The 26,787-nt window shown below is 44.9% G+C and overlaps 1 protein-coding gene across 2 annotated transcripts in view; it reads left to right on the top strand.

The window, feature by feature from the left end:
- Positions 1 to 26,787, top strand: part of KIF26B (kinesin family member 26B) — a 568,473-nt gene that overhangs the window by 258,409 nt on the left and 283,277 nt on the right. For both annotated transcript variants that reach the window (XM_032136981.2, XM_058430513.1), the window contains one exon: positions 5,714 to 5,880. In XM_032136981.2, coding sequence (XP_031992872.1) covers positions 5,714 to 5,880 — 167 coding nt within the window. The remainder of the gene's footprint in view (positions 1 to 5,713; positions 5,881 to 26,787) is intronic.

Below are 26,787 nucleotides of genomic sequence, written 5' to 3' on the forward strand. Positions count from 1 at the left end.
GGATCAGCATCCCAACCGTGGCTCCTCCTCCTACGAGCTGATTTCCCCTGAGGAAGGAGCTCAGCCTCGCTGACCCTCGGTTCCCTCTTTGGTGAAATGGTTGAATTGTCTTGGAATCCACAGGTGACCGCCTCAGGACTGCAGTGAGGGATCTGTATGCATCCACTAAAGCCCGTCCTTAGCTCTGTCTTGTGGCTGCCTACCTGGCCTGGGGGCCAGAGATGGGGCTGGAGAAGGGGCAGGCTTCCCCCGGGAGCTCATCCCCACACCCAGTGGAGTTAGCGTAGCCAAGGCTTCCTGGCAGTTTTACATCCAGAGTGATCTTTATTATAGGTAGCAGCAAGAAGCAGGTCCCTCCTGGAAAGACTTGCTTTGAAGTGTAGGGAGTCCCACTGACTTGTAGGAAAGGCCACTGCCTTGAGATGAAATTCCAAAGCCAAGAGGAGAAGCGCTGTTGAGGAGGTGGGGTGGGAGGTGGGATGCGGGAGGTCAACTCTTCAAATCCCTCAAGGAATTCAGTGGAAGCCACTCCTGAGAACCGGCTGGAGGCGGGAAGGCTGAAGAATGGAGGGAGCTCGTGGTGGGGGCCAGAGGTGCATGAGGCTCATTTGTGTTGGTCCGAGCAGGGCTGAAGCCGTGGGCCCAGGGCCTCTTTCCTTCAGAAACAGTCGGAAGTGACCAAGCTTCAGCTCCTCCTCCTCCCCAGGCCTCGGCACCCAGGCCCAGTGCTGCGGGGCTCACGCGTGGGAACTGAGAAAGGGAATATGAAGGCTTCCTTCTAGGTCCCACAGACGCCTCTTTGACCTCAAGACTTGGCTAGAAACACATTTTGGAAGCTTCCCCATTTCCAAGTCACAGATAATATTTCTATACACACACACACACACACACACACACACTCACTCACTCTTATTTTAGAGAATGGAGAGAACATTTGTCTCTGGCTGACTACAAGTTTCTTTATCTACCTTCCTTTCAAATCTCCTGAGGACAGAGACTAAGCAAAGTTGACCTTTTGTAATCCCCCATGTCTGTCTGGTGCTCAAGTTATTCAGTAAACTTCAGTCACTGAGGTCAGATGGTGGAAGGAAGGGGAAAAAAGGGAATCAGAGGCCTGTGCTTCCAGCTGAACTTCCCTACTTGACGGCTGAGTGGCTTTGGACCCATCATCGGACTCCTCTCCTCACCTCTGTTTTCTTGTCTGTGAAGTGGAAACCAGTAGCCAACCCGTCTACATAACGTAATGTTGTTTGCAGTGAGCCTTCTATGAGGAAGGAGAGGTTTAGCAGCAGCAAAGGGACAGACACGTCTGAGGGCATCCCTTATGCTGTTAATGACTGTTTAATTGTCATCGAATATGGATCACTGCCATTCTTTGTTTGACATAAAAACAACTCAGAGACAAACTATCACCGTTGCAGAGAGCTTCAGAAAGAATTTGGATTGGAGTGGTTCTTTCGTAGCCAGATCTCATGTAGTAGGTCATTATTTTGTTTCTTCGATTAATAGGACAATTCAGTTACAACCCATGGTATTGTAATCCTGTAACCCTAGGGAGGGTTTGCAGGTTAAGGAAGAGTAAATTCCTCTTAGCAAGTATCTTGGTGGCAAGCAAGATGGCACCTTGGTAAGAAGGTATCCATCCAACTCAGCACTCCAAAGACCTGCATACCAGTGTATGCGGGAAAAACGATAGCCGGTCTAACAGGGAGGCTCCTTCTGTCTCAGAATCATCTACAATGGATATGATTGTAATTGTTGAAAAAGCTACAGCTGCTTCTACTGAGAGCAAGCCTCCCTCTTCTGTTTTTCAGAATTATAAAAATGGAGCTAAACAGAGATAATGGAAGTTGCTTTTGGAGCGCTATCTTGCAGACTGTCTTTGCACAAGATATTGACAAGAAATGTCTGCACATTTCTTAGAGCCTCCTGAATCTTCAGCATCTACTTTTTTTTTTTTTTTTTTTGCCTGACATATACCAAGCACCCAACACATGGTTGTTCATACGAATGAATGAACAAATGAACCAGTAGACTAAACAAGAGGCAGTTCTTGATCCGCAAACATTGTGGAGCCAAAACACTATCCTTTGACAGTGATGAGGATGGGAGAAAAGACTGTCATATCTTAAGAATCAAACAAAATAGGCCAGGCGCGGTGGCTCATGCCTGTAATCCCAGCACTTTGGGAGGCTGAGGTGGGTGGATCACCTGAGGTCGGGAGTTCGAGATCAGCCTGGCCACTATGGAGAAACCCCGTCTCTAGTAAAAATACAAAAAAAAAAAAAAAAAAAAAAATTAGCCAGGTGCAGGGGCTAATCCCAGCTACTCTGGAGGCTGAGGTAGGAGAATCGCTTGAACCCGGAAGGCAGAGGTTGCAGTGAGCCGAGATTGCGCCATTGCATTCCAGCCTGGGCAACAAGTGCGAAACTCTGTCTCAGAAAAAGAAAAAAAGAGAATCAAACAAAATAGAAAAGCAATGGAGTGTTTTAAAGAAATGACTCTTACTTAAAAGACTTCAGAAAATGTACGTAGATACATGTGAGCAGTAGAAAGTAAGAATACTTCAGATTTATTCCACAAACATGTTTTGAGCATCTTTGTGTGCCAGTCATTGTATTGACCTTGGTATACAGTGGTGAGCAAACCAGCCCTAGACCTAGAGACCTGGGGCTTTTGTGTAGTGGGAGAAAATGACTTACTATTAAATGCATGATATGAACCGAAGCGGAGATAGTGAGGGAAAAGATTGAGGCTCTGTGAAAGCATCCAGCAGAGGAAGCATAGGATGGAAGAAGGCTTCTCGGAGGAGGTGAGGCTTGAGCTTACATCTGCAGGAAAAGTGGGAGCATTCCATATGGAGAGCAAAGGCCCCACGGCCGGAGGAGCAGGAGGTGTGTTTGAGGGCCTTGCCTGAGGCCGGAGCCCTGGAGTGTGAAACTGAGGGGGAGGTAAATTAGCAGTTGCTGTAGCCAAATCCTAGTCTATTATTTCTGAAAGTCTGTAATCTCTGAAGAGGATACTAGGCATAAATACAAATGAGAACATGACCTTTGAGGTGGTGAGAGTCTATTGAGTAGGCATTTGGAGGGATGCCCTCTCCCCACTGTGGAACCAGCAGAACAAAATCTAAAGAATGCACAGAATAAACCAAAAAATGAGCCGTCAGGTTCATAGGAGGGAGGGAGTGTGATGGAAAGCACACCATGAGAAATAAGAACATAGACCTGCCCCCGCCCCGTCATGACACTGGCTGTGTCTGAAAAATGGAGCAGGAAAGGCAGCGTGACTAGGAAAATGTGCAGTTTTAATTTTACATAATATTTGGTTTCTTTTAGAAAATATTTTCTAAGATAAAAAATGCTAACATTTGTGAATAGTGGTAGTGGATACACGTGTATGTTTTATTATTTGATTTTTTTCTATATATCACATTTGTTTAATTAGAAGGGGAAGACTTTTTTTTTTTTTAATTAGAAGAGGGGCAGTTAGAGGAAGGAGGTAGGTGCTAGAAATGGTTTAAGAGTCAGGGTCCTATTCCTAGATACAAATTGGCTTGGGCAAATCGCTTCTCTGGTCTTCAGGTGTCTTATCTAAGGAGAAGAGTTTTGAAGATGATGGTGTTGGAAATCCCTTCTAGCTCTAGAACATTCTGTGATCCTGACTTTTAAAAACCATTGATGATTGTTCTATTTATAGGCTTGGGAATTCGGTGTCTCATACTCACTAACCCCGGAGTCTTTAAAATTAAGAGAAGCAATCTTGCTTGGCACAAGATAGCCAATAGCTCTCTAGTCAGGAATCTCGTGCATTGAAATTCATTTGCCCAGAGACATCTTCGAAAGCTGTGAACCCACAGGTTGCTCACATCCCTTCTGGACCAGATATGGGAATCTGGACCCACCCAGAAAGCTGTGCCTCTGTGTCAGGCATCCTGCCATTCACCACACACGTTCCAGCGGCTTCTTTCTGGCTTTGCAGGGCACCTGCAGGACAGTTTGTGCATAAGGAATCCCTTCCCTCCAAATTTTAGATGAGAAATACAGTAATGAAAGGAAATAACCCAGGCAGGGTGGCTTGTTTCACATGTCACTGTGTGTCAAAATCAGATGTATGTCTTAGATTCTTGGGGAAAAAAAAAGCTGTCGCATGAATTTGGGGGTTTTGTTTTGTCTTTGGACATGGTCCGGGAGGCATGATGCGTCCCCTGGAGCTTCATCGATACTATTGAGTGGGGACGACGGTGTGCATCGTCACGTCCTCAGCTTTCCAGTGGTTTCAGCTGCGCCCTCCAGGCTGCCCGGTTCCGCGGGGACAGTAGCAGCCAGTGGAATGGAGCCCGCACCCCACAGCAGCAAAGGAAGCCCGAGGAGAGGCTCTGCGGGCTGTCTGCTCAGTCAGCAGGAATGTCCTCTGGGCCAGCAGCTGCCTTTGCAGCCTCCTCTCCAGTTTCTCTCACTTGGGTCAAGTTTCCTTACACTGCGTTGAATGAATGAGAATAAGAAAGTGTGTGTTGGCAGAATTTCCGCTGAATAATGCCAAGGCTTTCCAAGTAAGAGCATGAATTTAAGCGGAGCAAAGTTCCCAGTCAATGGGACTCAGAGTAATGGCTATTCTGCTAATAATGAAAAGTACAAATGTTTTTACTTTTAGAGGTTCACAAATGGGCTGCTCTTAGGGCTCACTGGCCTATTCAGTTACAAAGTGAAAACTGTTCCGGATCTTTGCTTTATTGCACTTGTATTTAGTAGGTGATTGGAAACATTTTCCACTTAGCATTTAAGGGTTTGAATAGACTGGTGACTTTTTTCCAACTAAAGTTTCCTCTTTTTTAAAAAACTAACATTTTTCTTTTTTTGCAAGTAGACTGAAGATTTCAAGTAACAGGTTTTCCCAATACTTAAACTCTGCCTGCATAATTATTATATTTGCCATGGGGATTAGCATTTTCAAAAGTATATTTCTACACAAGATCCTTGTTTTGCCCCAAAGTTTGATTCTTCACAGCTTATTATGTAGATTTAGGCAAAATGGACTGAGCCCCATCCACTAGAACTTCCATTATAAAGGCAATCATTTCAAATAAAACAGAAGCCTTTTATCTTAATGAACCAGCAGTTCATTAAGTCTGTTGAAATGATCTGAACCCTTCAAAAAAATTGGTAATTCATTGTGGCTATATTTATTTTTATTAGTCTCTCTATGTTGCCTGTTTTATTGACTTTCCACAGCAAACCACCACCACCAAATACTGTTGCATTTTGATTCCTTATGTTCTTTATTAGCAGGCTTACTTCTCTCTTAATAAAACTATGCCTTTGCCCCACTGCTCCATTTCAGAGCATTCGGGGCTATTCCTGGTAAGAAGCCAGCATTAGTTAATGTTACTGTTCTGGTCTTGGACTGCAAAGAGTGCATGGATAATGGTTCATGTTTTCCCCTCCAAATGGAGGGAAGACACAGACATAATGGAAACTTACAATGTCAGGGGATAATTTTATACCATTATTTTTAATGAAAACGGGGAACTATCCTAGCTAAAATGCTGGAAAATAGCCTTCTAGTAGCCCTAAGCATCCATGTATAACTGAATGCAGGTGGGATAGAAACCTGTTCCCTCTTGCCTCCCTCCCCCAAATAGAGAGGTGCTGTCAGTGGTCAGGAAGTGCAGTGAGCCACAGGTAATGAGCTCCGTATCCATTTTCTTTGTCAGATCTCCCAGCTGATGACAGAGAGTGGCCGGGAGGGACTGACAGAAGCAGTGCTGAACCGCTACAATGCAGACAAGCCTTCCGCCTGCAGCATCCCAGCCTCGCAGGGCTCCTGCGTGGCCAGCGAGACTTCCACAGGCACGTCGGTGGCCGCCTCCTTCTTTGCACGGTAAGGGAACTGTTCAGATGCTTGGGTCTTTCCGATGAGCCCACCTGGTTAGCCCCTCACGTGGACTAGCTCAGCCGAAACACTAGAAAGAGTTTGGGGCCATTCTGTGATGTCATTCATTAAGACAGAGTTTCTCAGCCATGGCACTGTGACCTCTCGGGCCAGCTAACTGTGGTGGGGACTGTCCTGTGTGTTATAGGATGGGCTGCAGCATCCTTGGCCTGTACCCCTCGATGTGTGCCCGCAGTACCCTCCTCGAGTTGTGACTACCAAAAATGTCTGCAGACATTGTGAGAAGCCCCAGGGTTAAGAGCCGCTGCTCTCTTGATGTGTAGCTCTAAAGATGTTCTTCTGCAGCATCAGGACTTTGTCAAGGCATCCCTCTGGTGGGTGTTTCCAGATTTATCTTCTCATTACAGAAATTGAACTGCTTAAAAGCTATTAAATAGATGGCAGGGTTTTTTCCCCCCCACTTCTTGACAGATTAGCCAGAGTGTTATCAAATACTATCCAGCTAATCTTGGGAACTTTAAAAATACAAGAAACGAAAAAGAAAGGTATTTCAACAATGTTTTCTGCCTAATTTTAGCAACATGGCAGAGACAGGGCGGGAGACGAAGGACAGCTGAGCAGGAAAGGACTTCAGGGATTGTCTGGTTCCATCTCCTTATTTATGAATGAGGAAACCGAGGACCGGGAAGGTTCAACTAGGAGTGAGTTTATAGCACAGCCAGAAATAGAAACCGGATTCCTCTCCCTTTTTCTGTGTAACTCATGTTTTAATTTAATGCTTAGAACTGAACCTTAGAAAACTTTCTCTGCCTAAGACTTGCAAGCTCCTGAGTAAACAGGACAGAGAATAAATACGATAGCATCAGATATGAAATCACAAGACGCTTTGGGTTCAAGTTGCAGTTCTGCCTCAGTTTCTTCATCTATAAAATGAGGATAATACCTACTCTGCAGGGTCGCTCTGAAGACTAAAATAAGATGATGAGAAATTATAAAGCACTGTAGAAATGGTTGCTACTATGTCAGTAAGAACGAATGTTGTGTGGCTTTGCTGGTTATCTTTATGAATGGTAACATCCAGAACACGAATATGGGGAAGGGGCTCTGATTAGGACAGCGGCAAGGCAGAGGAGGACAGAGGGCTAAGACCCTGGATGACGGGACCCTGAAGGCAGCACATAGGGCTTGTTGGAAGACCGGCTTTGAGGGTCTTCATTGTATTTCGGTGCTGTGTTTATTGTCCTATGAACACTTGGGACAACTTGAATGTGTGGGAAGTAACAGGAACTATGTATAGGCTGGCCACCCAACAATGGGGACCATTGTGTTAGCCCTGTCTGGGCATGAATCTCTGTGTTGTCCCAGACCATTAAGCAGGGAGTCCAAGCTCACTGGGAGGTCATGTCCATGCCGTTTAGGGAGAGAATAAAGACAGGGAACAGTTATGAGGAAATGTCACAAGCACAGACGCTCCTAGGAGGTTATTAGAACATGTCCAAAGGAGGCTAAGAAGCCATGGCATGGCAGGTTCAGTTTGGAGAAGAGAAGGACTCTGGGGTGCATCATGGATGCTGTCAGCTATCTCTCAGGCTATCGTATAAATGGAGACTTGGTTCGTTCTGTACAGCAACCAGGTATGTAGGCAGAGGCTAAATAACGACGGAGGAGATGGACCTCCTAGCTCAGAATGAAGAACTTGCAATTCCAACGGCTTCAGGAGAGAGTGAGATTTGTGTCCCTAAGGGAGATCAAAGTTATGTTGAGTAATTACCTGGCCTTGATCCTAGAGGGAACATTCAATGCTCAGATGGGAATTGACTTCTGATGTGCCTTTCTAACCTGAAATTCTTTGAATGTGGAAAGTCTTCCGTTCAGTTCCATCCAGAGAATTTTACAGAAGGTTGACTGACTCACAAAGCAACCCAGAAGAAGATTTGAAGCAGGAAGAGATAAGAGGTGAGGGTTCCCAATGGGCAGAATTTAAGGAGAACATGAGTTCTCCTTAAATTCTTGGTGCAAGGAAACCAGCAGTGTCTCTGGAGCTGGGGAAAGGATGTGGAAATGAGGGGGGCCTGGGAACCTCATAGTACTGGATAAGGTGTGCCTGAGGCCAGAGGTCAGGATATCAGAGGAGGATTTACGAACAAGCAAACACACAGCAGGGAAAGAAATAACAAATCCACTAGTGAAAGCCTAGGGTGGAAGGGAGATACTGAGGCAAGTCCTAAAATGTATGGGCCAGTGATGTCAACTGGGACAGGCTCTGCAGGTGATGCTAGCAGCAAACAAAGACTTGAAACTCATGACTTCAGAACGACAAGGGCTTACAGTGTGAGCTTTCAAAGAGCTGGAAAGGAACCCTAAGGCTCCCCAAATCTTTACTGTTACTTTCTGTGCAGTGAACGCTGATAGCACTTGGAGCTTCATGGTATAAGCATTAAAAGTACATGGTTTGTATTCAAAGGGTTTACGATGTATAGTGGGAAAAAAGTACCATGTGAAAAAGAACAATTCTTTCTATAGATTCCCCCCCTTTACTCATTACCATATTTTACCCTGTTATTCTCATCATTATTGATGAGAACTATTATTGGCTGGGCTTTCCCACCTCCCAGCGAGGAAGGCAGCATATTAATAACCCTCCTGTCACTGAGGGGCACCCAAAGCAGAAGTGTGAATGACTGGCTCCAGGCTCATGCTGTCAAGAGGCAGAACCAGGGATGTACCTGACATTTAGATCCCCAGACATCCATGTGATAAGCCAAAACCTGCCCAGCTTATGCTGTCAGACAGTCAACTGAGTTCAAAGAGCCTTTTGGTTTTAGCTGAAGCAAAGCTGTGTAAGGGGATGGTAATAACAGCTTTTGATAAGTGTCTGTCCTCATAGGGGTTTGGGGCAGAGTCAGCTCCTACACCTCCAATCTGTGCTCACCACTTTCAACTCTTCCTGCTTGACTGCAATGGAGACATAGTCCTCTGAGTCTGCAGGGCCCTAGAACTCTCCTGTAGCTCCAAGTCAAGACACAAGGGTGGCCTGCTCTCAGGAAGCTGTCCTGGGCTGGGCGTGGTGGCTCACGCCTGTAATCCCAGTACTTCGGGAGACCAAGGTGGATGGATCACTTGAGACCAGGAGTTCAAGACCAGCCTGGCCAACGTGGTGAGACGCCGTCTCTATTAAAAATACAAAAATTAGCTGGGCATGGTGGTGCACGTCTATAATCCCAGCTACTTGGGAGGTTAAGACATGAGAATCACTTGAATTAGGAAGGTGGGGTTTCGGTGAGCCGAGATGGCACCACTGCACTCCAGCCTGGGCGACAGAGTTGGACTCAGTCTCAAAAAAAAAAAAGAAAGAAAGAAAGAAGCAGCAGCTGTGCTGGGGGCCATTTCATTTTATATGGGAGGGATGGCATTTGCTAAATTTGTGGCCAATGTGGCTGACGTATATTGAGCACTGAGTGGGCATCACTCACTATGAACTACCTCTTCATATGCAACCCCCCTTCATCTTCACAGTAACCCTGTGAGGCAGAGCCTGCCACTTTCTCTGTTTTATGGATAAAGAAGATGGTTCCCTGAGTTACTGACCCAGAGCCATATAGCCGGGAGTGGTGGAGTGGGAAATCCATCCTCATTTCCTCTCACTTGAGACCCCATGTTCCTATTCTCTGTGCTAAACAGACACAGGAAGTCACTTTATTATAGGGTTTTTTTTTTCACCATAATCATGAACTGATGATTGCTTATAAAACAGGTTTGAAACTGCTAGGCCCTGTAATTTGTTTGAGAAGATGAGTAGAACAACAATAACAAAAACAACAGAAAACCCCCCAATTTGTTGAAGATTTGAAGCAGGAAGAGATAAGAGGTGACACATTTGTTGTTGCTCTTGAAGATTCCTACCTTTACACAGTGTTTTCCTGTTGACGAAAAATATGTCTATCCTGGGTCTGGAATTTTCTGGATAAATGTTGGTGTTCATCTCCATGTAGCGTCACTCTCATTCATGCAGATGTCTACTTTTCTCTGTGATATTAACCTTTATTTAAAATGTATTTATTTTTATTTTAAAATCTTTTTTTGAGACAGAATCTCACTTTGTTACCCAGGCTGGAGTGTAGTGACATAATCACAGCTCACTGCAGCCTCAACCTCCCAGGCTCAAGCGATCCTCCCACTTCAGCCTCCTGAGTAGCTGGGACCACAGGAATGCACCACTGTGCCCAGCTAATATATTTTTATTTTTGAAGAGATAGGGGTCTCCCTATGTTTGTTGTGCACGCTGGTCTTGAACACCTAGGTTCAAGCAATCCTTCCACCTTGGCCTCCCATAGTGCTGGGATTATAGTCATGAGCCACTGCACCTGGCCTAAAATTTATTCATTTATTTATTTTTGAGATGGAGTCTCACTCACTCTGTTTCCCAGGCTGGAGTGCAGTGGCACGATCTCAGCTCACTGCAACCTCTGCCTCCCAGGTTCAAGTGATTCTGCCTCAGCCTCCAGAGTAAGATTACAGGTGTGCACCACCACGTCCGCTAATTTTTGTATTTTTAGTAGAGATGGGGTTTCATCATGTTGCCCAGGCTGGTCTTGAACTCCTGACCTCAAGTGATCCACCTGCCTTGGCCCCCCAAAGTGCTGAGTATTGTTTTGATTGACTAATAAACATTGTATATATTTACGGAGTAAAATATGTTTTGAAATATGTACGTATTGTGGAATTAGCCTTTATTTTTAAATGCTTACTTTCTAGAACTGTGGGTGGAGGTCTGGGTGAACCTTGTTACATTTCAAATTCAATGCCTATAAAATAAGAATTTCAATTTTGAATAAGCAGTGTGTGGTCTGTGCTGGTCCACACACGGTTACTGGTCTGTGATAAGTATAGAAATTGAGAGGAAGCATTTAGAAACATCTGCTGATGGAATAATTTTCTGTCTGTTGAATCTAAGAATAAAAAATCAGGGCTTGCATTTTGTGTGTAACTAGAAGTAAAAGAAAAAGTTGGTCCTTCACCCAGATAGTTTGAGATGCACTGCTATAGAGAACGATGGAGCACGAAGCACCTGTTCTGTGCTTTTCTTCCTCTCACGATTGTCTTTAAACAGTCAGCATCTTAGTAGCCGTCTTTGCTTCAGAATTTCAGTACCCCCTTTTTTTATTTTGAGAAAAAACACTGTTTTTGGAAAAAATAGTAACAGTCACCCAGAAAAGAGATTGAGACAATTGATCATCAAGTTGGTTAACTATTATATGCTGGCTTTGAACATCAAGAACATTTCAAACGAGGGACTTTTTTTTTTTTTTTTTTGCATGATTTTCACATTAATAGAAAATGGTGAAGTAGGGTATGATTAGATTTTCCCAGTTGCTGACGGTTCACTTTGAATAAAGGTTGACTTAATGATGTACTTTACCTTATAAAGTATGGAGTGCATGAAACCCCATAAAAACTCTTGGGTGAAACCCTGGCTTTGTAGGTTGAGGTGGTGGAACCTTCATTTATATTTGAAGAGCAGTTAGTAGATTCTGGATTATACATAGAATTGAACCCTGAAACAGAAAATGAATCTTTTGGGTGACCTCATATCTTTGCATTGATTTTCTTTCCCAAATAACCATTAAAACTCATGGTTTTTGTTTTTGTTTTTTTGACATGGAATCTCGCTCTGTCGCCCAGGCTGGAGTGCAGTGGTGCCATCTCGGCTCACTACAAGTTCCACCTCCCAGGTTCAAGCGATTCTCCTGGCTCAGCCTCCAGAGTAGCTGGGACTACAGGCGTCCCCCACCATGCCTGGCTAATTTTTGCATTTTTAGTAGAGACATGGTTTCACCGTGTTGGCCAAGATGGTCTCGATCTCCTGACCTCGTGATCCGCCTGTCTCAGCCTCTCAAAGTGCTGGGATTACAGGCGTGAGCCACCGCACGCAGCTGTGTTTTTTTATTCAAGGAGAAAATTAGCTTCTGTAGAATTTTCATCTATATTCAGAGCAAGAGTTTGAAAAATGGTGAAAATGGACAAAGATCACATGAGCACAAAGACGCTGTCAAGTTTTGGCAGAGCAGGTGTCGCCAGTTCCACGGCACTGGTGAGCACAGAGACTTCCAGTTCTGCCTTCAGACATCACTTCTAAATTATCGTATTTTTGGTGTTCAGCTTTTATGTTTAGTTGACAGCCTTTCTACCAAATTCTAATCAAATTTCCAAGTAAAATTATATTAAGGGCATTTTTTGTTATCCATGATTTTATTTAAATTTTCCTGTTTTCTTAATGTAAACAAATGCCTTTCCATTCTGTTATCATAGGTTCTGATGACTTCAGATCGGAACTTACTATCTTCAAATCCTTTATTCTGTTTTTTTTGCTCATTATTGACTGTCACATTAGTTAGAGCTTCTCCCTCTCTCTTCCCCTTCCTCTCTCTCCCTCCCTCCTCCCTCCCTCCTTCCTCCCTTCCTGTTTTTCCATCTGCTCTGGAAGATTCCTACCTTTACACAGTGTTTTCCTGTTGACGAAAAATATGTCTATCCTGGGTCTGGAATGTTCTGGATAAATGTTGGTGTTCATCTCCATGTAGCGTCGCTCTCGTTCCTTTCTGTGGGATCCCTGTCGTCTGCTTTCTCTTCCTCACTTGCCAAGCTGTCCCTCACTTTCTCCCACTGACTCCTGGAACTCCTTCAGGTTGGCCCAAACGCATTCCTTTCTCAGGACGTGATTGCGTTTCTGTCCATCGCAGTCTCTTGTGCGGAATCTTCCATCGTTGTTTTTGAATGGCTCCCTGTATTACCTAAACAGCATTCTTCAGTCCTCTTGAGCATGTCACTGACTGTTGTGTGATTGACTTGACCAGTATCCCCTTGGGTCCAGAGGTTGCCGTGGTGTTAAAACCAAGCCCCGCTCAGGCCCTGGGGTCAGGGTTAGGCTGAGCAAAGAGGACTGACCCCTGGCTCCCAGGCCCTGCCTTCAGGACCACGTGGCTTCTCTTGTTAGTTCCCTGTGGGGCCTGCTCTTCGTGCTGTGTATCCTCATGTGACCATATGGAGAGCTGTTACTGGTCTGATTACCATTATTGCCACACTCTCGCTGACAACCAACTCAGATAGCGCCTTGCTGTGATGGTTTCAGCAAATGCTTTTCGTATATAATCTTGTATGGTGAAGGCTTTCTTTAGTCCCCGGGCCCTTAATACCTAACAGTGGTACTTGGTTATATGTTTGGAGTTGATGAAGTCAGAGAAGGATGGGAAGGAGCGTGGAACTGTTCCTGCTTCTTTTGTTCTTCTGTCAGGTACAGTTCCCTTTAGGGATGCTCGCTTATTCCCCTTAGAAATACATCAACAATATTACCAGAGAAAAACTATCCTAAACATACCACAGTTGGTCTCAGGTGATCTAGGCGGAGGAAAAATTGAACTGGGTGTCTGAGATCCAACTCCTAGACATCAATTGACTATGGAGAGACAGGGCATAAGTTCTGCCTCCAGTTTCACCACTTGGACAGTTAATGTCCAGCACTGTTTCCATTAGGATAGAATGATGTCTACAAAGACAAACAGGCCAGGCACAGTGGCTCACACCTGTAATCCCAGCACTTCGGGAGGCCGAGGCAGGCAGGATCACCTGAGGTCGGGAGTTTGAGACCAGCTTGACCAACATGGAGAAACCCCGTCTCTACTAAAAATACAAAATTAGCCGGGCATGGTGGTGCACGCCTGTAATCCCAGCTACTTGGGAGGCTGAGGCAGGAGAATCACTTGAACCCGGGAGGTGGAGGTTGCGGTGAGCCGAGATCACACCAGTGCACTCCAGCCTGGACAACAAGAGCGAAACTCTATCTCAAAACAAACAAACAAAAAACCCTTTGAGGAGCTCATATTGTAGAACTTCACTGTACTATTTTTTTTTTTTTCCTGTTTCTTGTTTTGTTTTCACTGAAGCATATTTTGCTCACCCTTAGCTCCTTGCACTTGCCAGGGCCCCATGCTGACTTGGTGGCTGTTCTTTTCTCCTTCCCCCAGTGTATCCCCTCATTCTCACATTCCAGCTCTCGGTCTACCTATTCCAGGACTTCCCATGGAAGCAGGGCTACCATTGAGCTTCCTGTGGCACACTTGTGGTCAGGGCCAACAAGCATAATTGTGCCATCTATTCACAGAAACAGGGCGCCCAAATGTAGGAGTGAATGGGGCTTAAATCCAGCCAACACTGTGCCAGCCTGGTGGAGCCACCTCCTCTGGGGCTCTGTCTATCCTCCTTGGACGCAGGTAATGTCTGAGCTCATGTTGTCCTGGCCGGCCCTGCCTCCTTCACTGGTGGCCAAGCAGTGTCAGGGCACAGATCTTTGAAGGGCTGAACTGGAAGGCAAATCCCTACCCTCTGGGTTTCTTCTTATTTATTTATTTATTTATTCCTGACAGGTCATAGCTTTACTCTGCTTAGAAAATACTCCATTGATTTCTTGGAAGAGAAGGGACTCTCACTCACATATATTGTGAAGTGAATTTTTAGGAATCATAGTTCTATGAATGTGGTTTCACTTTACCTCACCTCATGAAAGAAAAACATTAAGAAGCAACCAAGAGGATATTTAGTGCCATCCGATTTCAAGGGCTCTAGAAAACAGTCTCAGGCATTTGCTGTGTGAAGCTGAACCTCCTTAGTTGCTTATGAGACAGCGAAAACACAGAAGGAAAAGTGGTCGTAATTTAACATCTACACTATTTTCCCTTGTGCTAAAAACATGCTTAAAACACCTCAAATAGATAAGCCTAAATCCAATATGCAACCCCAGCAAGCCCCAACTGTTCTGTTGTGGGGGGTACAGACTGTAACAGAAGTGGCATTCATGGCTTGGCATACACCGCTCCGAGCTGGTGAGCTACGCTAAAGAAAATGACCAGTGTTTGCGGCCCCTTCCCATCTTCTGCTGCAGGGAATGTGGTCAAATGGAGCATTTTCTGATTAAACAAGTCCTTTGTCTGACTGGCGGCCGGTTGAGGTGTTGGCAATTGGCTCCCAACATCTGGGAATCATTTCCACAGCTTTGCCTAGGTTGAAAACTCAGTTCATGTCTTGGTGTGAATATCTGAAGGCAAAGCAATTTCAACAAGCCTCAAGAATCCCGGGGGTTCTTGTAAGATACTCTCAGGGTTAAGGATTCTAGTTGTTATCGCACATTTTGCATTTTTTGTTTTAATTGATGCTGTGGTGGGGGCGGGGGTGGGGGTGGGGGGTGGGGGGTAGTGGTTAGGGGAGAAGGATATTGAATAAGCAAATAGAAAGCTGGAGAAGCCCAGGCTTGAATTCTCAGCCAGACACTGACATTCTGACTTGAGGCAAGTAGCTTAACCTTGCTAAGCTTCCCTTGCTTCTGTTAAATGGAGATCATCATATCTGCTTTATAGGATGATGGAGAGGATTAAATGAAAATGTGATAGTACTGGGTAAACTTCATCTAAATCCTACAGATAATGTGAAGATGGCACGTGCTATAAAACGGATGGAGTTCTGTCCTCAACGAATTCTCAACATTCTCTTTTGAGTAGATGACTTTTCGTTGAGACCTTTACAGGCTGTTTAGGTGGCCCTTTGTTATCTGTCTAATGACTGTCCAGGCCTTCTGTGGCAATTGTAAAGATCTGGTATCACGTCTCTGAGAACAAAAACCACCTACAGAAGGAGCTGAAGAACAATTCGCCCTTAAATCTCACCTATTATGAACTAGATGCCATTGGTGATGGAAAATATCAGTGACCCATACAGAGAGAGAAACCTGCCCTCAAGTAGCTGCATTTTAGCAGAGCTCCAGGTAGGTCACTACTCACCTCCAAATCTTTTGAAGGGGTTTCATTTTTTTGTTGGTTTTTGTTTTGTTTTGTTTTGAGATGCAGTCTCGCTCTGTCTCCCAGCCCAGATTGCAGTGGCATGATCTCGGCTCACTGCAATCTCCACCTCCTGGGTTCAAGCAATTCTTCCACCTCAGCCTCCCAAGTAGCTGGGATTACAGGCACCTGCCACCACACCCGGCTAATTTTTGTATTTTTTAGTAGAGACGGGGTTTTGCCATGTTGGCCAGGCTGGTCTTGAACACCTGACCTCAGGTGATCTGCCCGCCTTGGCCTCCCAAAGTGCTGGGATTACAAGCGTGAGCCACTGCACCTGGCCTTGTTGTTGTTTTATAGCCCTAGAAAAACTGGTCCCAAACGGCCGGGCACGGTGGCTCACGCTTGTAATCCCAGCACTTTGGGAGGCCGAGGCGGGCGGATCACGAGGTCAGGAGATCGAGACCACGGTGAAACCCTGTCTCTACTAAAAATACAAAAAATTAGCCGGGCGTGGTGGCGGGCGCCTGTAGTCCCAGCTACTCGGAGAGGCTGAGGCAGGAGAATGGCGTGAACCCGGGAGGCGGAGCTTGCAGTGAGCCGAGATCGCGCCACTGCACTCCAGCCTGGGCGACAGAGCGAGACTCTGTCTCAAAAAAAAAAAAAAAAAAAAAAGGAAAAACTGGTCCCAAACAATAAGGAAGAGACTGAAGGGAAAAAAGAAGATGGGGAGGGGCTTTAAGAATTCTGTTCCCATAGAACTTTGTGACTCACTCAAGGGCAGCAAGCTGGAATTGTCGTGATACTGACAGTGGACATTAACAAAAACAGTGAATAAGAGTAAAAGGGGAAATGTTCTTTCTTTGTGAATACCCTCATGATCCGAATTGGGGGCTGAAGAGGGAGGATGGGGTGACATGGAGTAGATTCAGAAAAAGCAGAGTAGAAACGTGTGAACTGAAGGAGAGGACCGATGGATGAGGAGAGGATGCAATTTTATCTAGTATATGTTGCGTAAATTTGTTTCCTGGTCTACACTTCTACCACCACCCTAATACAGTACCTCTATAACATGCTTCCTTCCTTCAGCACTGACTCATTTAAAAATCATAATGACCAGCCAGGTGGTGCCATGGCTCACAACTTGTAATCCCAGTACTTTGAGAGGCTGAGGTGGGAGGATTGCTTGAGGCCAGGAGTTTAAGACCAGCCTGGGCAACATAGCAAGACCCTGTATCTGGAAGAAATTTTAAAAAGCAGCAAAGTGCAGTGGCACATACCTGTAATCCTAGCTACTTGTGGGGCTGGGGCAGGAGGATCGCTTGAGCCCAGGAGGTTGAGGCTGCAGTGAGCTATGATCTCACCAGGGCACTCCAGCCTAGGCGACAGAGTGAGACCCTTCTCTTAGAAAAAAAAAATAATCATAATAGCCTACATTTTTGAGGATTTCTTATATGCCACACACTATTCTGAGTTCTTGACACACACATTTAATCTTCAGAAGCCCCCATGAGTTGGCCGTGTTTTTATCCCATTGCTTAGACGTGGAAACTGAAGCCCAGAGGGAAGAAGTAACTTGACCAAGTTCACACAGCTAGTAGGCAACGCATAGGGATCTGAGCCAGGTGTCTGATTCCAGATGCCACAAGCCAGAATATAAGCTCCAAATACAAGGTGGGGACATTTGTGTCTTTGTTCTTGGCTGAAGCTCCAGCACCTAAAAGAACACTCAAGAAATGTTTGTTGAATAACTCAGTGATGCTCTTAGCCACCATGTTCTCCTGCCTCCAAACTCAAGATGGGTTGCAATGGATAGGGGTCATTAAATAAATAGTCTCAATGAAATGGTCTCAACGTGAGACCAAAGTAGAGAATGGGTGCAAAGTGCACCACAGAAGCTATAGGGGGAAGCTTTTGGAACAACTACTCTTTTGGAGACAGAGTCTCGCTCTGTCACCCAGGCTGGAATGCAGTGGCATGATCTCGGCTCATTGCAACCTCTGCCTCCGGGGTTCAAGCAATTCTCTTGCCTCAGCCTCCCGAGTAGCTAGGACCCCAGCTAATTTTTTTTTTTTTTTGAGACAGAGTCTCGCACTGTCGCCCAGGCTAGAGTGCAGTAGTGTGATCTCGGCTCACTGCAAGCTCCGCCTCCTGGCTTCAGGTGATTCTCCTGCCTCAGCCTCCCAGGTAGCTGGGATTACAGGCATCCGCCACCACGCCCAGCTCTTTTTTTTGTATTTTTAGTAGAGACAGGGTTTCACTATGTTGGCCAGGCTGGTCTGAAACTCCTGACCTTGTGATCTACCCACCTCAGCCTCCCAAAGCACTGGGATTACAGGCGTGAGCCACTGCGCCCAGCCTATTTTTGTATTTTTAGTAGAAACAGGGTTTCACCATATTGGTCAGGCTGGTCTTGAACTCCTGACCTTGTGTTCCACCCACCTTGGCCTCCCAAAGTGCTGGGATTACAGGCATGAGCCACTGCGCACAGCCAATTTTTGTATTTTTAGTAGAGATGGGGTTTCACCATATTGGCCAGGCTGGTCTTGAACTCCTGACCTTGTGTTCCACCCACCTTGGCCTCCCAAAGTGCTGGGATTACAGGCGTGAGCCACTGCGCCTGGCCTGACCAACTACTGCTTATGCTTCTAATTTTGTTGGTTACTAAAATCTTGCTTTCAGTCTCATGCAGTAAAAGCAAAAGGTTTTTCAGTGACTTACAAGGCTCTGTGCCCACCGTCCCCTGCCCTCTTCCTCTGCCACGTTCCCACTTGCTTACTCTGCTCTGGGCATATTGACCACCTTGCTTTTCCTCTAAAAGTGCCAAGGCCATTCCCTCCCCGTAGGCTTTGTTCTTCTGCTTGGCTTAACCAGCACTTCCTTCAGATCTTTGCTCAAATGCCACTTTTTTGGTAAGGCCCTCCGTGACCTCCCTGTTTAAAATTACAATAATCCCACCTGCGCACCCCTCCCTCTCACGTGGTACCTGCTATGTTGGGAATGTTTGCTGAACAAATGAATCTTAGACAAATGGGAGATGGGCAGCTAAGTCTCCAGATTGTCCTGCATTGAAGTGCTTGGAGAAGTTTGCGTATTTTCCCACTCAGTTCAAACCACATGCTCAGGAATTAAGTGTTCTTTTAGCTTTCAGATGTTTTGGGGGGGATAGCATTGTAACAAAGCATGATTAAAAAGCAGCGCTGGGAAATTGAGATTCTTATTACAGTGGGAGTACCTGGTTGTCATTTCCAGATGAGGATTTATTAAGGGATGGGACAAGGGATGCTGCCTGGGACAAGAAACCAAAGAAAGAGTTAAAACAGAGAAAAGAGTTATTAGTTCCAGGACTAGCACAAAGTAGGGCTCTCCATCTTTTTCCTGTCTCGTTGAAAACCCATCTTTTCCTCCCCTGAATAAACTTCTTTGCTTTCTGTCCCCCTGCTTTGATTTATTATTTTAATTCTATAGCTGTCTTAGCGAAGTATGTAAAGCATTTGGGGGTAAAATCATGTGGAAGACATTATAGAAACTAAAGATGTATGATATCATGTGGTGTTGGCTAGAGGCTCCGCGTGCTTCTGAATCACACGGTTGATGAAAACACCAGTCAGTCCAGGGCCATTGTCTATCAGCTGTATGAGAAATGGGCTCCTTGTTGAGGATACAGGAAGGAGGAATGTAAGGGGGGCTGCCGGAATAATTTGGTTAGAATTAGGTAAAACCGGAGCATGGAGAGGTCTGGTTGACTTCCCTACTTTTTATACTGAGAGATGTCCCTGAAGGTGAGGTTTTTATTTTCTTGCCTCTAAAAGGAAAATAATGAATGTTTCTGTTTCTTCTGTCCTATTACTCTGTGATGAATGTTTCTTTTATTTTTATCTGATTTCATAAGAACAGAAACTGAGTCTAATTCCCCCCCACCATACTTAGCATCATGCCTGCATCGTATCCATTAATAAATGGATGTTGAAAGAATGAATCAACCATGCTTGAAAACTTAGATCTCTCTTGCTTTTCAAGAGAGCCAAATATTTAAAAGAAGCTATGGAGCCGTGCGCGGCGGCTCCCGCCTGTAATCCCAGCACATTGGGAGGCCGAGGTGGGTGGATCACAAGGCTGGGAGTTCAAGACCAGCCTAGCCAACATAGTGAAGCCCCATCTCTACTAAAAGTCCAAAAAAGAAAAAAAAAAAAAATTAACCAGGCGTGGTAGTGGGCGTCTGCAGCCCCAGCTACTTGGAAGGCTGAGGTAGGAGAATCGCTTGAACCCGGGAGGTGGAGGTTGCAGTGAGCCGAGATTGCGCCACTGCCCTCCAGCCTGGGCGACACAGCAAGACTCTGTCTCAAAAAAAAAGAAAGAAAAGAAAAGAAAAAGAAGTAAGAAGTTATAGGATTGTGCCTGCAAGCAGCACAATTTATTGTGTAGCATCAGAGTTTTCATCATTCCAAGTATTAGTGATAAAAATAATTCTGAAGGATAAATGGCATATTTGCCATTGTTGATTTCAACACAGACTCAGCAGTGCACTATTTCTGATAATCATCTATCATTTTACTCAGCATATGCAAAAAATGATCTTAGCATCACATGGTAATTAGATGCTTTTTTTTCTGGCACCTGGTGTGCTTGTTCATGAAGTGCACTGAAATCCGGGAAATATAATTTCAAAAGCCTAGAAATAATGGCCCATGTCATTTTCCTGGCATTCTTCAAAACCAAAGCCTTAAGAGTCCACGGTTTGTCCTTTTAAACCCCAGCAACGGAAAGAAAGGGCCTTGGCAGTGACAAAGAAAGAGAAATTCTCTTGGGGGTCTGCAGTGAAAAGGGATGTAATCAGTACCAGGCAAGCCACTTTGAATTTTTTTTTTAAAAATGAACAAATATAAACCATTACTCAAAATTTCTTTCCAGTCTTTTTGATGCTTCAGAATATAAATGTGGCTCATTTTTCTCTAATAAATTTCCATTTATTATGATAGTCATCTCTTCGGTGCTCAAAGTGGCAAGGTGGTATTTGTGGAGAAAACAGAATATTTTTTAACATGGCTGTCCTGAATTTTAGAGGCACTTATTCGGGATGAAAAAACTGGTCTGAAGTTCTTATGCATACTCTTACCATCTAAAGGTGTTTAACAATAAAAACAATACCTTTGTTTTGACCTTTGAGGAACTCCAAGTATCGGGTTAAAAATTGGGAGAGGTAGTGAAAGAGAGTCAGTGATTCCGGTGTTTCAGAAAGTCTGACCCGGCCAGGGTCCAGCTGGGCTGCAAGAACCTCCTTTCTCTCCCTGTCTCTGTAGCTCCATCACTCACTACTCTCTCCAAGTCCTTGGGCATACACAGGGAGAACCTAGTGGCCATAGCAGATACTGCGGGTCCCCCTCTTCCCCCATCCCTTGCCACCTCATCATTTGCTTGCACAAAACCTTATGGTTCTCAAGGCCCAGCACCTGTGACTCTGCCCAAGGGTTTCCTCTGGCTGTGGGAGCCCCCGGCACCAACACAGGGGGCAGGCCACTTGGGAGCAGGCCCAGGTAAGACTGGCAGGAGTTGGTGGATAAACACCCCAGCTCTCTTATCTCTTGGTGGGGATAATTCTGAGGCATGGTCTACCCTGTCTCCCATATTTCCCTGGTAGGATTGAGCCCCAGTTGCCTGTGTCCATAACCTGCTTGAGAACACAGACTCTGGTATCCTCCTTCCTTCCCTTCTCCCTTCCTCACTGTCTTATGGCTGTTACCTAGAGTCACCTCCCAGTTAACCTACCAGCACCCTCATCCTTGTACAAGGATATGTCTGAGGGAACTTGGTATAAGATATTGGAAGTATATGCTCTTTTTTCCATCCATCCATCCATCCATCCATCCATCCATCCATCCATCCATCCATCTCTCCATCCACCCATTCATCCATCCATCCATCTATCTATCCATCCATCCATCCATCCATCCATCCATCCATCCATCCATCCATCCATCTCACCATCCATCCATCCATCCATCCATCCATCCTTCCATCCTTCCATCTCTCCATCCATCCATCTCTCCATCCATCCATCCATCCATCCATCCATCCATCCATCCATCCATCCATCCTTCCATGCTTCCATCTCTCCATCCATTCATCCATCCATCCATCCATCCATCCAACCATCCAACCATCCAACAAGCATTTGGTAAGTTCATGCTGTATGCCAGGTATTGTGTTAGGCACCGAGGAGAGCAAGAGGACAGCCACTGCCCTCAGCGAGCTCTCAGTCCAGCAGGGCAACCAGTCCCAGGATAGGACAGTGAGAAAGGACATGGAGGTTCAAGACAGAAAAATTCGTAAAGCCATCCAGTATTGCTCTCCCGGTGTCTTCAGGTTGTTTAAAAACTAAAGATGGCTTTCTAGCACCTATTATTATCAGAAATGGTCTTATTGGTTCACTTGCTTACTAGTCTATTGCCTGTCTCCCTTCCTAAAATGTAAGATCCATGGAAAGAGGTACTTGTCTAGCTTAGTCCATTATTGCTTCCTCAACTCTTATAACAGGGGCCAGGCTGGTGCATGATAAACATTTGGTGAGTGCATCTTGTAGTCATTAAGGCATCTGCTGTGGAGAGTTTGTCAGTTTCCTCCTGTTCCTCCTGGAGTAAGCTCATCCATGTTGAAATATACCCAAGCTCCACTCTGGATGCAATGTTTCCAGTGCACTGTGGAAGTCTCTGCTCAGGACAGGAGGGATAGCAAGTGTGCTGCCCACCCTGGGTCCGAGGTGGCCACTTCCTGCTAGCCACTGCTCCTTGGTAACAAAGGACGCTTGCTCAAGTGTGTCCCTAAGGTGAGCGCTTTAGCATCAAGAATTATTCAACTGAAAGGAGTTGGCCGGACCCAGTGGCTCACTCCTGTAAATCTCAGCACTTTGGGAGGTGGGTGGATCACGAGGTCAGGAGTTCAAGACCAGCCTGGCCAACATGACAAAACCCCGTCCCTACTAAAAATACAAAAATTAGCCAGGTGTGGTGGTGCGCACCTGTAATCCGAGTGACTCGGGAGGCTGAGGCAGGAGAATCACTTGAACCTGGGAGGTGGAGGTTGCAGTGAGCCGAGATTGCGTCACTGCGCTCCAGTCTGGGCAACAGAGTGAGACTCTGTCTCAAAAAAAAAAAAAAAAAGAGTTTTCTTCTAAATAGCTTGCTGAGTTTCTCTATTTTCTTTGTACACTGAATTCTAAACTCTCAGTTGGGAGATTCTGCCAATGAAACCCTCTTTGCAGTCTCCTACCTCTGCTACATTGGCTTGCTTGATGGTGAGTGATGAACCACCCAAGTACCTATGCAACCCCCTGGTTGTCAGCAGTGGCAGTGGAAAGGAGAGTTTGAATTTGGAATGTAGACATTTTGTAAACAGGTTCAGAGAAGTAACTGTCCACCATCCTCCCCACTGTGGTGTGCAAAGCTAAAGAGCTGACTCATGTGATCATGGGGGTTGGCAAGTCCAAATTCGGCATGGCTAGAAATTCCAGCAGAAGTTGATGTTGCAGGCTTGAGTCCAGAGGCAGTCATGAGGCCTTCAACTGATTGGAGGGTAATCTGCTTTTCTCAGAGTCTACTGACTTTAAGTGTTAATATCATCTAGTAAATACCTTCACAACCACATCTAGACTAGTATTTGACAAAACAACTGGACACCATAGCCTAGCCAAGTTGACACATAAAATTCACCACCTCAAGAATCAGCTCTAGGTTTAACATGAAAACAATTGTATTTAGTGCAATTTATCAAGTGCATGTTGAGACTGGCTGAGGTTCTTCCTGGAACTTATTTCTCTCTCTCACTCTCTCTCTCTCTCTCTTTTTTTTTCTTTTTTGTGACAGAGTCTTGCTCTGTTGACCAGGTTGGAGTGCAGTGGCATGATCTCAGCTCACTGCAACCTCCACCTCCTGGGTTCAAGTGATTCTCCTGCCTCAATCTCCCAAGTAGCTGGGATTACAGGCACGTGCCACCATGCCTGGCTAATTTTTGTAATTTTAGTAGAGATGGGATTTCACCATGTTGCCCAGGCTGGTCTCAAACTGATGGCCTCAAGTGATCTGCCAGCCTTGGCCTCCCAAAGTGCTGGGATTACAGGCGTGAGCCACCGCACCTGTCCCGTGGAACTTATTTGTTAGTATTCAGGCTACTGAGGTGTTGCACCTGCAGACTCTCAGGTGGCGCTCACCCATTCTCTTTCTCTGCCGAGCTCCCATGTTCCATCCTTTGTTCCTCAGTGTCTCCGCCTGTTAACATGTTGAATGTAATCCCCGTGTCTTTTGGATAAATCAGAGAATCCCATATCATTTATTACTTAGGATCCTGAGCATTCAGTTTTAGCTTTCACACTAAGGATAGAGAAAATAAAAATAGATACCATTAATCTTTACACTTCTCCTGTAGTCCTGATTGCCAACCATAGTCTGAAAGATCTGCAGCGGATTTATTACTTTGCATGTTCTTTATTTCCTTTAAACCCGGGCATGTGAGGAACATTGATTTATGGAGCCTAGATCATGCTTGGCTGGGGAATGGGAGGAGGGAAGCAAAGTGTTGTTCAAGCTGCAGTAAATTTAAACATCACTAGTATTTCTTTACACATGCAGGGGGGAAAAATCCTAACTTAAGTCCATTGCTACAGGAGCTCATAAATTAAAAATAACAAGACTATTTCCTATACACCTGGAGCTTCAAAATTACATGCCGTTAATTCTTTGATTGCCCCCTTCACAAAAGAGCCATTGAGGGTGACAACTCAAACAAGATCTCCACCACAGCCGTGAAATCCAAACAGTGATTCACCTCGTGTCTTTGACCTTGTTCAAGATAAGGAAGTGACTTGTCTGAAACATAGAATCTAAGAATTTAGTCCCATTATTGTTTTCCTCAAACTTTTCTCTCTCATTACCCTCTTCTCTGTCTCTCCTCTCTCTTTCTTGTTTTTTTTTTTAATTTTACATAAATTTTAAAACAAATCTAACAGCATCAGAAGAACAAAACACAGGAAAGTCTTCTTGACTTTCCACTATGTTCTGAGCCATAAATCCTTCCGTGTGCTCAAATAATACACCCCAGCTGGGCTGGTGGATGAATTTGGTTAGCCTCTTAAATGTTTTATCACCTGTACACCACAGAGCTCCCAAGAGCGAGGAAATTATGTTTCCTCCTGTCCCCAGTGGATTGCTTTTCACCTGGGCCATATAGCTGCTGTGTGCCACTTTACAGAGGTTAAGACTGAGCAGTCCTGGAGGACACAGAAAGTTCTAAAGAAGTATAGACACAACTTCAAGTCTTTATATATTTTACTTCTTCATCTTGTTCTTTGAGAACTACGTTTACTTTCTTTGAGAAAATGCATAAAGGAGAAAGAGAGGATATACTTTATTTTGATTTTTAGAGAACCTTAAAAGTGTCACGCCAGTAGCGGCAGAATTGAGTTTTCACTCTTCTACCACCCAGACCTTTCACTCTAGGTATATACCAAAGAAAAATGAAATGAAGGCATTTGTTCACGTCGAGACTTGCCCGTGAATGTTCATGGCAGTGTTATTCATCAAAGCTCCCAAAATGGAAACTACCCAAATAACCACCAACTGATAAATGAATAGACAAAACATGGATGTCTGTTCAGTGAGATACTCTTCAGAATCCTTAAACGATTGCTACACACAACATGATTGAATCTCAAATAATGATGGTAAGTGAAAGAAACCAGATCCCACCTCTACAGATGGAAGGCTACATATGCTATGATTTCCTTCAGTGCAGGATAAACAATAGAAACTAATAGAGTGACAGGAAGCATATCAGTGGTTGATGGGAAGTGAGGGTGGGAGGGAGGAACCGATTACAAAGGGGTGTGAGGAAATGTTTGGGGGTAATGGATTTGCTTATGATCTTGATTGTGATGGTTTCACAGGTGGATACATATGACAAAACTCATCAAAGTGTGCAGTTTATTATATATCAGTTACATTTTACTAAAGCCAATAAATGATGGCCAGGCATGGTGGCTCACACCTGTAATCCCAGAACTTTGGCAGGCCAAGGTGGGAGGATCACTTGGGTCCAGGAGTTTGAGACCAGCCTGGGCAACGTGGTGAGACCCTGTCTCTACAAAAAATAAAAAGTTAGCCAGACATAGTGGCATTTGCCTGTAGTCCTAGCTGCTGTGGAGGCTGAGGTGGGAGGATTGATTGAGCCCAGGAGGCTGAGGCTGCAGTGAGCCATGATTGTACCACTGTACTCGAGCCTGAGCAAAGGAACAAGACCCTGTTTAAAAAAAAAAAAAAAATAGTAACAAATGAATTTTGTTGGGATTAGAGAAAATGTTTTGAGATAGGGTGATAATTGTCTTAAAAACTAAATAGAGTTGCGATAAGTGGTCATTTTCCTCTGGAAGGAAAAGTGTTAATAATAGGATATGATGAAATGATATTGGATTGGCCTCATTGACTTTTTTTTCCCCCAAGCACTCAAGATAAGAAAGTACCATGGGAAATCTCCAAATTGGTACACAAATCTAAATTATTTTAGGTAATAAAAAAATCATCAAAGTAGAATAAACGGGAAGAAATGAGCAGAGGAGCTTTAATGAGAGCAAGGAGAAACATTTTGGGTAAAATAATTCAAATTATTCTTATGAGATGATAGACTTGGAGAAACTGTTTATAATTGAGGAAGGGGATTTAAGAACTTTGTTGCCAGAAGATTCAGCCTGAGATCACCAGGAGTAATTAAATGTATTGGCCATCATCGGGAAGAACACTGAAAATATTGAAACAAAGTGAAAGGTACCATCTTACCCTTGGGCAAACTGAACATTTCTTTCAACCTAGAAGTTCCTATAAAGTTCTGACAGGCCGGGCGCGGTGGCTCACGCCTGTAATCCCAACACTTCGGGAGGCTGAGGCGGGCGGATCACGAGGTCAGGAGATCGAGACCATCCCGGCTAACACGGTGAAACCCCGTCTCCACTAAAAAATACAAAAAATTAGCTGGGTGTGGTGGTGGGCGCCTGTAGTCCCAGCTACTTGGGAGGCTGAGGCAGGAGAAT

Source organism: Hylobates moloch, unplaced genomic scaffold (genome assembly GCF_009828535.3).
Source record: "Hylobates moloch isolate HMO894 unplaced genomic scaffold, HMol_V3 SCAFFOLD_18, whole genome shotgun sequence".
Taxonomy (NCBI): Eukaryota; Metazoa; Chordata; class Mammalia; order Primates; family Hylobatidae; genus Hylobates; species Hylobates moloch.